The sequence below is a fragment of the Pristiophorus japonicus genome, unplaced genomic scaffold, assembly GCF_044704955.1.
Source record: "Pristiophorus japonicus isolate sPriJap1 unplaced genomic scaffold, sPriJap1.hap1 HAP1_SCAFFOLD_216, whole genome shotgun sequence".
Classification (NCBI taxonomy): domain Eukaryota; kingdom Metazoa; phylum Chordata; class Chondrichthyes; family Pristiophoridae; genus Pristiophorus; species Pristiophorus japonicus.
In genome coordinates this window covers 314,473-327,117 of record NW_027251865.1, presented here as the reverse complement: position 1 = coordinate 327,117, position 12,645 = coordinate 314,473, and the positions used below count along the sequence as shown (strand labels likewise).

At 44.4% G+C, this 12,645-nt stretch overlaps 1 protein-coding gene across 1 annotated transcript; it reads left to right on the top strand.

Annotated features, from left to right (window-relative positions):
• The first annotated feature begins 2,546 nt into the window (after positions 1-2,546).
• Positions 2,547-11,854, top strand: LOC139245238 (probable G-protein coupled receptor 139). The gene is made up of 2 exons (XM_070871140.1): positions 2,547-2,646; positions 10,803-11,854. The coding sequence occupies exons 1-2, from the start codon at positions 2,547-2,549 to the stop codon at positions 11,732-11,734; spliced, it is 1,032 nt and encodes a 343-aa protein (XP_070727241.1). The 3' UTR covers positions 11,735-11,854.
• The last annotated feature ends 791 nt before the right edge of the window (positions 11,855-12,645 follow it).

Here is a 12,645-nt window from a genome sequence, read left to right as displayed (position 1 = left end):
TGCGAAGGGCTAAGTTCCTTGTTGCTAAGAGCGAAACGCCCAGTGGCTGAGGGCTAAGGGCCTGTTCCTCAGGGCGATGGGACCTGGTGCTAAGTGGCAAGTGTTGGGTGCTAACCGCCAAGGGGCTAGTTGCTGAGGGCCAAGGGGTCGATTGCTGAGGACCAAGTTGCTGAGGGCCAACGGACCTGTGACTAAGGAACCGGTTGCTGAAGGCCAAGGGTTGGCTGCTAAGTGGCAAGAGTCCGGTTGTTGAGCAGCAATGGACCAGCTGCTGAGGGCTAAGCAACTTGTTGCCAAGGACATGGGACTGGTGGCTAAGGGCCATGGGATTGTCTGCTAAGGTCCACGGGACCGGTTGCTAAGGACCAAAGGACCGGTTGCAGAGGGCCAAGTTACTGGTGGCTGAGGGCAAAGTGATGGTGGTAGAGGGTCACGAGACCAGTTGCTTTGAGCCAAGGGACCGGTTGCCGAGGTCAAGAGACTGGTTGCCGAGGGCCTTGGAACAACTTGCCAAGGGCCAAGGGACTGGTTGTTAAATAACAAGGGACAGGTTGTTAAAGAACAAGGGACCGGTTGTTAAAGAACAAAGGACCGGTTGTTAAAGAACAAGGGACCGGTTGTTAAAGAACAAGGGACCGGTTGTTAAAGAACAAGGGACCGGTTGTTAAAGAACAAGGGACCGGTTGTTAAAGAACAAGGGACCGGTTGTTAAAGAACAAGGGACCGGTTGTTGAGGGCCAAGAGACAGGTTGTTGAGGGCCAAATGACCGGTGACTTAGGGCCAAGGGACTGGTGGCTGAGGGCCGAAGCACCAGTTGCTAAGGGCCAAGTGTTGGTTGCTGTGGGCCAAGGGAGCATCTGCTAAGGGCCAAAGGACAGGTTGCTTAAGATCAAGAGACCGTTTGCTAAGGGCCATGTGACGGTTTGCGAAGGGTCAAGTGACTGATGGCTGACGTCCAAGAGACCTGTTGCTAAGGGCCAAGAGACCGGTTACTAAGGGCCAAGAGACCGGTTGCGAAGTGCCAAGAGACCGGTTGTGAATGGTCAAGAGACCGGTTGTGAAGGACCAAGAGACCGGTTGTGAAGGTGCTAAGAGACCGGTTGCTAAGGGCCATGTGACGGTTTGCGAAGGGCCAAGTGATTGATGGCTGACGGCCAAGAGACCTGTTACTAAGGCCAAGAGACATGCTGCTAAGGTACAAGGGGCCAATTGCTAAGGGCCAAGAGACCTGTTGCTAAGGGCCAAGAGACCTGTTGCTAAGGGCCAAGAGACCGGTTGCGAAGGGCCAAGAGACCGGTTGTGAAGGACCAAGAGACCGGTTGTGAAGGTGCTAAGAGACCGGTTGCTAAGGGCCATGGGACCGGTTACCGAGGGCTTTGGGTCCGGTTGTCAAGGGCCATGGGACTGGTGGTTGAGGGCCAGGGGACCGGCTGCTAAGGGCCTCGAGACTGGTTACTAATGGCCAAGGGAATGCTTGGTATTATTTTTTTTGCGAGGATAATGAATCCTTTGACATGTCCCACCATAGATGGAGCACCGTCCGTGCAGATTACAACACATGAGTCCCATGAAATTGTGAAGTCTTCTAAATATGAATTGACAGAATCAAACATGTCTTGACCTCTAGTATTTTCTGGAAGTTCTCTCCAGCACAGAAATTGGTGCAATATCTCGTTTTCATTAATGAAGTGAACAAATGATAATAATTGTGCTTTACTAATAATGTCGACCGACCCGTCGATTTGCAAAGCAAAATTCGAGTTTGTAAATTTCTGGGATACATTTTCTTCAATGTTCGATGACATATCATTTATCCTTCTCCGAATTGTATGGTCAGACAGCGGACTTTTTGCAATTTCTTGTTGCACTTCATCACCAAGCATTATTTTGACAATTTTACGATATGCAGGCAAAATAAGTGAGTGAGCTGTAGTATGAGACTGCATTTTCTGCGCTATTAATTCAGCAACTTTTTACACTATAATTTACATTCATTTTTCTGCAAGGTGCTAGTGCAATGCCCGACCTCTTCCGTGCTAAAGACATATATTTCTGATTCAATTGCCAACCAGAACTCCCACAGTGAGACGGATGAGTGACGAACGCCCGGAGTGGTGTAAACATTGAAACATGTTTCAGAATTCGGGGAATTCAGTTGGTGCATCGACAGGATTTAACCGTCTCACATACCAGGAGGAAAACTGGAGCTGCTTCTGTTAAATGTGGTGCAGCATTGCCGGCAGAGCCCGGCTTTCTGTACATTGTTAGTTAGAAATGTGAGCAAAATATCACTCCGATCTTTGGGTGGTTTCACGTCAAACACTTGTATTATTAGTTTGGATATAATTAGTGCAGCACAAACATTACTGTGAAGGGTGTTGACGCGCTGCCAAATGACTGGAAGTAATATCAATGCTCCTGATCTTTCATGGTCCCACGGGAAATCTCCCGCAATTATAATGACGTTTTTCTCTTCAGCTCTCATCTCACCGTCAGTTGGAGCCCTGTGTTCAGTGCCAAGAGTCATCATCACTTCTCGGACAGAATGAGAGTTCCGGCCGTCGCCTATCCATTTTCCGTGTTACCACCAGTTATACAGGCGGTAATGATTTACTATCCGATTATAGCAGCCGTGGGAATCCCCGGTAAGTGATTATATTCCGTTACTAACGTCGTGAATAAAGTTGGGATTAACTTTATTCCTGCTCTAATTTCAATCATTATATTTTTAAACTATTCTTTTCAATTCAATTAAAAGGCTGAAAGTCAGTGACTGTATTTCCCGCTCTTGCGTTTTAAGTGACTGATCATTTGTTGCCTTTCTAATTTTCTTTAACCCCCCCCCATAAAATCTTCAGATTATTTCCCCCATGTAAATTCTTTCAAACTGGTTCGGTTTTTGTCTGAGAATCGTGCAATGAGTGATTCAATGGATTATTTTAATCCCATGTCTCCGTGCCTGCTTTCCTTTCCCGTAACACTCGGTAATATCTGACAGATTATATTTTACTGAACATTCAGCGTGTTGTAAAATGCTCCATTGACTCCCGCTGTGGAGACAGACACTGACAGCCGATCATGGACATATACCAGGGAATTCGGACAGTCAGGACCGGGATTTGTTCAGTCCCGTTAATCAGAATCTACCCGCTGTTCTCGGTCTGGTTCCAGCAAAGTGCCGGATATTATTCCTGGTGATCACAGTCCATGCCGAGTGTGGGATTGTGCTCCATGCAGGAACACAGACTCTCTCCCTCATCTTCTCCACTGACCGGTGACCAGCCTGTTCTCAGACTCGCCTTCACCCTCCCGGCGGAGATTGTTCTGCCTTCAGCCGGTGGGAGGCAGCTGGTTTCTGTCACATCCATTCCTGCAGCGGTACAGGTCAGACCGGGAATCCGTGCTGTGAGAGAGCGATTGAAACAAGGCAGCGGCACTCTATGCAGCTGTCCTGGGTTTGTCCACATTTAAAAACCCGTTTTAGATTCAATACCTGCATTTTAACCAAAGCAACGTCTCCATGCCGGGTCATGGTCCCTTTATACTAACCGGACAAATTTATTGTTCAGACCAAACGCTTGCAGGGTGATCGAACATCGACTGTACCCTCAGTAAATCTGTCTGCTCGGTGATCCACACACATTCACTTTAATTTCGCTTCAGATACTGAGAGATAGAGGAATTTCTAGTCACATTTACCCACCCGGTCTCCATATCCCTTTCTCGCCTCTCCCTCCTGCCACGGACCCAATCTACTTTGAATTCTGACAGTTTCTGCCTCAACCTCTATCCATGTGACTGAACTCCACCTCCGCCCCAATCCCTGTATAAAAAAGCTTCTCCCGCTCTCTCTTGTCTCTGTTCCATTGTCTTCTATTTCATCTTCTTTCTACAGCGCCCCGTTCTGCAACACACATCTACTGAAATCAGTCTGCTTCTATCTATCTTCTTCCATCCTGTCAATAATTTTAAACACATCTGTCATATCGCCCTGTAATCTGTGTCTGTGTTACATTCCTCTACCTCACATTTACAGTTTATGTGGCAGAGCCCAGGGTATCGAACCGGTGTGTTTTATCACCCATTGTACCGCTGACTAACTTTCCCACTTCAGTTGGGAAACTGAAATCTCACATTATGTCTCATGAGTTCCGACCACCCTGCACTAATAAATTGCCTTGCATGTTTGTGTTTGAAGAAACATGATCAGCTTTAAAGTCCAATATTACGGCTGTTGTTTTTAACACTCTGCAGAGTCTGTTTGAAGAGGTTACTCAATGAGAACAGATTGAAGTGAGTTGTCTCACTGTCCCGCTGACTCTCACAAATCTCAGGATCAATGCAGCTTAATGATACTACTGCAAGCTTCGCCCCTCTATTACTAAGAGTATCTCTGAATATATCAGCTCAAATGGTCCGTTGTAACATGTGCCGCACCAAGAGTCCCCATCATTTCTCAGAGATCAATACAGTTTGATTTATTTTATTACCATTTGTGGTGTTCCAGTTCTCAGCGTGGTAATTGGTGTTCCCGGTGACGTGCTTAGTTTGTGAAGCAAAAGCGCCAAATTGTTATTTCCATTCAATATTTTGTCAGCTGCGGTAATTTTAACAATAAATATGATCAGTACTCGGTGCATTGGAATGTCTGTTCCCATCGTCTCAAATTGTCTTACATTTTCAGTTAAGTCCCTGCTTTGATAATGTTTTTCAGTTATTATTCATAAAAATGGGAACCCACGTAATTAGCTGTAATCTTACGACTTGGATCGATAGTTGGTTGCACGGAAGGAACCACAGAATCGGGATAAATGTTGAGAGAATTTTGGCTTTTATCACAAGGGGGAAGATATTTACAACTGAGGACGTGCTGTTCTCGCAGTACAGAGATTTGGTCAGATCTCATTTGGAATATATAGGTTAGTTTTGGGCAACATATCGCAGGATAGATGGATTGGCCTTCGAGGGGTTTCAGCACAAGTTAACCAGACTGATACCACGGTTTAAAGTATTCAAATATGAGGAAAGGTTACATAACCTTGCCTTGTATTCCATTGTGTTTAGAAGGGTGAAACGTGATATAACCGAGCTATTTAAATAGATAAAGTGTTCGATAGTGTAGGCACAGAAATTGTTTCCGATGGCGGTGTAATCTAAACCAGAAGGCATTATCTTAAAATTGGAGCTCGGCCGTTTAGGAGTGAAATCAGTAAACACTTTCTCGCACAAAGTTTAGTCGAAATTTACACTCGTTCTCCAAAATCCTGTCAATTAATGGTCAATTGTAAATTTACAGACTCTGATCGATAGATTTGTTCAGGTCAGGGTATCAAGGGATATGGAACTAAGACGGTAATTGGAGTGAGGGTGCCGATCACCCATGGTCTACTGGAATGGTGGAAAAGGCTTGTGGGGCAGAATGATCTAATCCTGCGTTCCTATACGTCAAGCACCAGAGTCATCATTTCTGCAATGAGATTTCCGGTAATCGCAGGTCCAATTTCAGTGTATCTGAATGTTCTACAGGAAAAAATGTCCGATGATATTATTGCAGCCCATAGAGATTCCATCACTCATTTTAACAGGTTACCGATTGCATAAATCCGTGTCTCGCTGCATTACCTCGAGGGCCTAGTCATTGTTCTGTCGGTCCTGATGTGATTATTTGTCAGAATTGGGTCACTATCGGAAATTCCGAGAATATCTTTCCTCCATTCCCTCCAAACTTTGCGAGATGTTTATTGACGTTACAATGTTTTTGAATCTCCAACTGAAAATCTAACATTGTTTTACATGGAATGTCTCGGAGCAATGCGGTTCTCAGTGAGAATGAGCCCAGTATTCACACAGTGGGATGTCGTTAGAGTGTGGAATTGTTTCAGTTAATCGTTAGCAGCGTCAGGAACCCCTCGCTAATGTTCTCCTCTTTGCATGCTCTGGTTAACTTATCTACCTGGCCTTTAAATGTAACAGCCGGGGCTCCCATCTGAATCAGAAGTTTTTGGGTTTGATACCCTGTCGAAAATCTAGACTGACAATCGTATGACTTTCCCAATGCAGTTTTTCCGAATAACGCAAACCTTAGCCAACTTTAACAACCAGATGTTGTATTTGTGGATCTTGCTGTAGTATATATATACATTTAGTTACATTACAAGGTATGTTACGAAGTTGCAGAAACCATCTTCTGACAAACAGTGAAAGCGCATATTAACTTTGCTGGAGTGTAAAATACACGTGTTTTATTTCACGCCATTTCTGACAAATACGGTTGTGTTTTAAGGAAATCCTGAAACCACAGTGGTGATGTATTTATTCAGAGCTGAATTCGTGCACCAAGCACAGTTATGGTCCGTAGCCACAAATTTCATTTTTAAACATTTGCAGTCAGTTATACACACATGTAATGATTATATTTGGGACATTGCACAGGCAGTGGAACCGGAGATTGAAGGGATGGAGAGCTTGGAAAATAGAAACATTAAGACACAGTAGTAATGATATTTTAATTGTAACTGGCAACAGAGGTGATTGGATTCAGTGAGAGAAGGACATTGTTTCCCTTTTTGTCCTGTCATTATATAGCAGCTGCAATTAGAAACAAGAATAATTGTCAAATCGTTTTGTTACGAGAATATTTGTTAATCAGGTATCACCAATATTTAAACTGTGACCCTGCTTAAACCGAGGAGATAATGAATTAATTGGCAATGACATTTCTACAGCCACCAATCTCCCCAAATATCCCCTCACCATCACCTTTGATGCCCTATTTCCTATTAAAACAATTAATCTCTCTCACTCTGGCCTTTCCGCTGGTACAGCCCTCAGTCTCGCTCACTCAAGTACAAGGCCCGCAGACTTGTACGGATGTGTCGGACAACTGATTTAACCATTCTACGCCAGATTTGGCTAGATTGAATAAAGTATTATCGGGCCCTACACGTGTCTGCTAAAACTGCTCACTATTCCAACATCGTGCTAGAATGGAAATATAACCCCCGGCTACTATTCTCGACTGTTAACCTTCTTGTTAAACTCCTCTCCCCAGTCTCCACCACACTCACCTCCAACAACAAGTGTGAGTAGCTCATGGAATTATTTGTCTCAAAGATTGAGACCACCCAATCAGCTGCCTCTGCCACTTCTCTTCCTTCCTCTAGCCCAACGGGTCAAACATCCCCTAAGTTTCCACCCTGCCCTAGCCATGAAGTCGCATCTCTCTCTAGTCTCTCCCTGATCTGCCCCTCTTGACCTCTCCATGCTCATCTTATCCATGAGACCCACTTCCTGCTCACTTGATCTTGACCCTATTCCCACCAAGCTCCTCTCCTTCAAATCTACCGTCATCACCCCTCTCCTCAAAAAACAACCCTTCACCACACTGGCCTTGCAAGCTATCGCCCCCTCTCCAACCTTAATTTCCACTCCAAAGTCCTTGAACATGTTGTCACCTCCCGGAACTCCATGTTTGAAACCCTTCAGTCTGGTATCCACCATGCCACACTACCGAAACTGCTCTTATCAAACTCACAAATGGCATCCTTTGTGACATTGACAAAGATAAACTTTCCCTCCTCATCATTCTCGACCAGTCCCAGCCTTTGATATGGTTGAGTACTCCATTTTCCACCAATGGTTCTCCAACTGGGTGGGAGTGTACATGCCTGGTTCCATCCGTATCTCCCTAATCGTAGCCAGAACATCACTTGCATTCGCTTCTATTCTCACGATAAATCGTTGCATATCATGTTCCCCAGGAATTTATCATTGGCCCCCTCCTGTTCTCCACTATATGATGCCTCTTGCCGACATCATCCGAAAACACAGCTTCAATTTCCACATGTAGGCTGCTGATACCTAGCTCTCCCTCACCCCGACTTCTCTCGAGGCCTCCAAGGTCTCTAAATTGGCAGACTGCTTGTCCGACATTCAGTACTTGTTGAGCAGAAATGTTGTCCAATTCAATATTGGGAATACCGATGGCATTTTCTTTGGGTCCCGCCACAAACTGTGTTCAATAACCAACGACTCAATCCCTCTCCCGTGTTCTGTCTGTGACTGAACCAGACAGTTCGCAATCTAGCTATCCTATGAGAACGGGAAATAATCTTCTGGCCATATATCTGCAACATAACTAAATCCATCTGTTTCCACCTCCATAACATTGCCCGTCTCCGCCCCTGCCTCAGTTCCTCTGCTGCTGAAACCTCCATCCATGCCTTAACTACCTCGAGTTTGTACAGCTCCAACACACTCCTGGCTGACCTCCTACATTCTACCCTATGTAAACATGAGCTCATTCAAAACTCGCCAGTTCATTTCCAATCCCGCACGAAATCCCACCTGTGCTCGCTGAGCTACATTGATCCCGGTTCAACAATACCTCGATTCCAAAATTCTCCTTCTGTGTACAAATCCCTCCATGGCCTCGTCCCTCGCTATCTCAGTAATCTGCTTCAACATCGCAAGCCCCCAATATGTCTGCGCTCCTCAAATTCTAGCCTCTTGTGCATCCCTGATTATAACTGCTCAAACATTAGTATCCGTTCCTTCAGTTGTCCGAGCCCTGAGCTCTGGAACAGCCTCCCTAAATCCTCACCGCCTCTATACCTCCCTTTCTTCCTTGAAGACAGTGCTTATAACCTCCCTCTAACCAAGCTTTTGGTCATCTGTCGTAATTTATTCTTATGTGGTTCGGTGCCAAATTTATTTGTTTTGTCTTGTAACACTCCTGTGAAGCGCCTCGGGATGTTTTATAAAGGCGCTATATAAGTAGAAATTATTGTTGTTGTTGTAATAATGTTACAATTGTTGAATTAATTCAGTGATTTGACAAATACTGAACAGGGGACATGATTTTAGCAACTTTTATGAGGCTCTATACATCAGATACATAAAGTACTGACAGATTTGGCCATTTGCAAAGCCCAGTCGAAAATATTATCTCCTGATATCTTCGCCATTATTTCATGCAGCTCACCAGCTAACAACTCTGTGGAGCACCGTCACCACACGGACTGCAGCCGTTCAAGAAGGAGGCCCACCTCCGTCTTGTAAACAGCACAGGACGGCCCATCTCTTGTGTTTGATTCAGAGTTACTTTGTCTATTTTTCTGTTTAGATTTTCATTATACTTCTGTATCCGTGGTAACCAGACGCCGCCCCCCCCCACACTCATAATTAACTATATTAATCTTATATACCATGTGATTTAATTCCCAGCTAAGACTGTATTGTCTAAACACAGTTGAACGGGAATGCAGTTAATTATTTCTACACCAGCCGCCTTATCTTGTTCAGGATATCTTTTCAGTGCCGATGTTTCTTTTGTATATGTAGTCTCTCTCTCGCTCTCTGCCTGTCTCTATTTCTTTACAAATGAACACATCGAGCTCATTACGTATATCAAGTTGGAACAATTGCTATATGTCACACTATCCTGCACACCAAAGGAATCCGAATTAAACACTTCTGAGCATATCTTACATTGTTGATAGATTGTGCTGGAAGCTCAGGTACATATAATGTCCCACATCCGCTGGGATGTACTTTCCACCAGTCTTTCTCACCAGAGAGACAGATTCTCCATATTGCTATGTGCCGGATTAATATTAAAGATGGATTCTGCCAATTCAGAGCTAAGACCTTACCACGGAGCCTTTCTGAAGCTGAATCTCGGCAGCTATCTCCTGGGCTGGACTGCAGCCTCTATTGTCACTTGTACTGTATCTTTGCTTCGGTCTAGAGATCGCCAACCACAACTCCCTCTGAGGTTTGCTCCATTATTAGAGGCGTCAAAAGCGAGGAGAAGATTATGTCCCTTGTGCCATTATGTACTTTGGAATGTATATTTTTCCTAGGATCACAGAAGAAGGTGCAAGATAAAGTTGCATGTTCATGATCACATCTGAACTTCTCCCCCTTGTGGTTATTGTTAGAGTTTGTCCAGATGGGGGTTGCACTGTACAAGACACCAATGTAAAGACCTGAGACTTCCAGGCAAGAAGTCAGTTGTTCAGATTAAATGTTTATCTGGTGGATTATAAACGTAACTGTTGCAACTTGGTTGAGTTGAAACATACCAACTCCCCTATTATCGTGGTGTTTGACAGTAGTTTGTCCAAAGGTCTTTACTCATCGCCTCCAGTCTGCGAATACAACATGAGAACTCTGAGCCATTCCGTACCCACACCTTGTATCCGCTCCCCTTTCCTGTCCACGGACCCAAATCCCGCACTTTGTCTCACACTCGGTTGTTCCCTTTAGTATTCACTGCATTTCGGTCAGGCGTTATTCTCACCGCTCCCCAAACATCTCCCAATTTAGAATTGACCATTCGTGACTTATTTTCAAATAGTTTTCTGCTCATTTCTTCCTCTGTCACTGAACTGCTTCTTTTCACAATTATCCATAACTCCTTCTCACACTGTCCATTTATTCACACATTTAAATGGCCAGCAGTTTACTCGGATCTCCGGTGGATTTCTACACCACTTTCTCCGAAGTTGCAGTGGCAGAAGGGTAACAGCTCCGAAGAAATTTCCAGAGTCTATTTGTATATTCTATACTCTTTGTGAATCGTTTATTTTCGGGTATTTACCCCACACTCACAGATATTTAACATTGCAATTGTATGTTAAAATCCTGTTCTGCTAGACAATTCTAGCAGCGGTAAAGAGTTCAGTTCCAGTCCCCAGATCCTGCAGTAAAGTACATTTCACACCAAATCCTGTGTAAATGGCTCCCTTGCTGTAACCTGACGGCTGATTCCCTGTTCCTGTGTGTTTCCCTTTTACAGCTAATGTGGTGACGATTGTGATCCTGTCCCGGGGAAAGTGCGGTCTCTCCAGATGTATCACTCGCTACCTGGTGACCATGTCAGCGGCGGATCTACTGGTCATTTTCACTGATGTGATACTGATTCGGATTAATGGATATTATTTCCCGAATACCTTCCTGCTCATCACACCTGTGTGTTCTTTCCAACTAGCGCTGATGCGTGCAGTCACCGATATTTCTGTCTGGTTAACCATCGCTTTCACTTTCGATCGTTTTGTTACCATTTGTTGCCAGAAGCTGAGGACTAAATATTGCACCGAGAAAACTGCATCCCTGGTTATAGGAACCGTGTGCCTGCTGTTCTGTATAAAAAACATCCCCTGGCTCTTTATATATGAACCCTACTATACAATCGACAATGTACCCTGGGGCTGTCTTGAAAAACCCGAGTATTACACTGTAACTGCTTGGGTAACATTTGACTGGATTAACCGCTGTTTAACCCCACTGCTCCCAATATTCCTGATATTGCTGCTCAATGCTCTGACTGTAGGATACATTTTGGCGGCCAGCAGAATCCGCAGGAGGCTGAGGGGCAGCAAGAAAGATGTGAATCACAATGATCCGGAGATGGAGAACCGAAGGAAATCCATCATCTTACTCTTCGCTATATCCGGTAACTTCATACTGCTCTGGACAACCTATGTGATATATTTCTTATTATACCGAATTACAAACCACTATTATTCTACAGATTACAATGACCCGATGTATATTGCAGACTATACCAGCTACATGCTGCTGCTTTTAAGCTGCTGTACAAACACGTGTATTTATGCAGTAACCCAGACTAAATTCAGAGATGAGCTGAAAAATGGGTTGAAGTATCCTCTGAGAATAATATTTAATTTAGTTCAGGAAAGAAAAGTTCAGAGCAATTCCCAACATTAGATCTGCCTTACATCACACATCGTATCCTGAGTTATATTTTACCTGAACCTCAGCAGGCTACAACTCAGGCCCAGGCTTCTTCAGACATAACACTGGGCAATATCTGACAAGGCCTGCGGTTTCCTATGTAAGTGTCTGTGAACAAGGTAGAAGAGGGTTATGTAGACAGTGGGTTATAACAGCAGTGGCAGTTTAATTGGATTAAATCATGCTCCTGGACACAAAGAGATACAAGTCCCAGCATTGAGGTTTAGGATGTTGTGACCATGGAATGTTTATTGCCGGATGAACATCAGAACACGTGGGTTATCCCAGGGAAGTGTAAAAGGAGAATGCACCTTTCGATTTAATAGCTGAAGAATATCAGGAAGTGAATGATAACTGTATTGGTTTTTGTGTGTGGAAAATCCTGGAGAATAATAAACAGATCATTATATCAATCAGCATGTATTGTCTTTGAAAGTTTCCATTCTCCAGTTCACGAACAGCTTCTCCATCACCTGCGGCTCTGTGGAATTTATTGGAACTGAAGTGATGTCGATTGTGGCCGTGAGTCCATTGTCCTGGTGTCTGTGAACGGTGGTGTGTCCAGCAGCGAGTCCCCTTTCCCACTGTCTCTGTACAATGGTGTTTGCAGAGTAACAACACCACTGGCAATGAGAACCAGTAGCACGGTGTGTGGACAGCTGCAGACTCTTCTCAGGAAGAAATGACCCAGGTGGCCATTGACTGCTGTCAGATATCTGTGACCGCAGGTCCGATTGGGCACTGTGACAGCAATGTGATTCTAACTTTTTGAAAAGTAAAATAGTGTCGCTTTCATCAAGCTCTCCTTCACCGAAAACATACTGAGGCTCACTATCTGCAGGAAAACCCAGCCATTGTCCGAACTCATTCGATACATATCCGGT

Excerpts from the sequence above, each read along its gene's own strand:
- LOC139245238 (XM_070871140.1), top strand. The coding sequence starts at position 2,547 with ATGAGAGTTCCGGCCGTCGCCTATCCATTTTCCGTGTTACCACCAGTT. Across the intron at positions 2,647-10,802 it reads AGCAGCCGTGGGAATCCCCG|CTAATGTGGTGACGATTGTG; the intron begins GTAAGTGATTAT and ends TCCCTTTTACAG.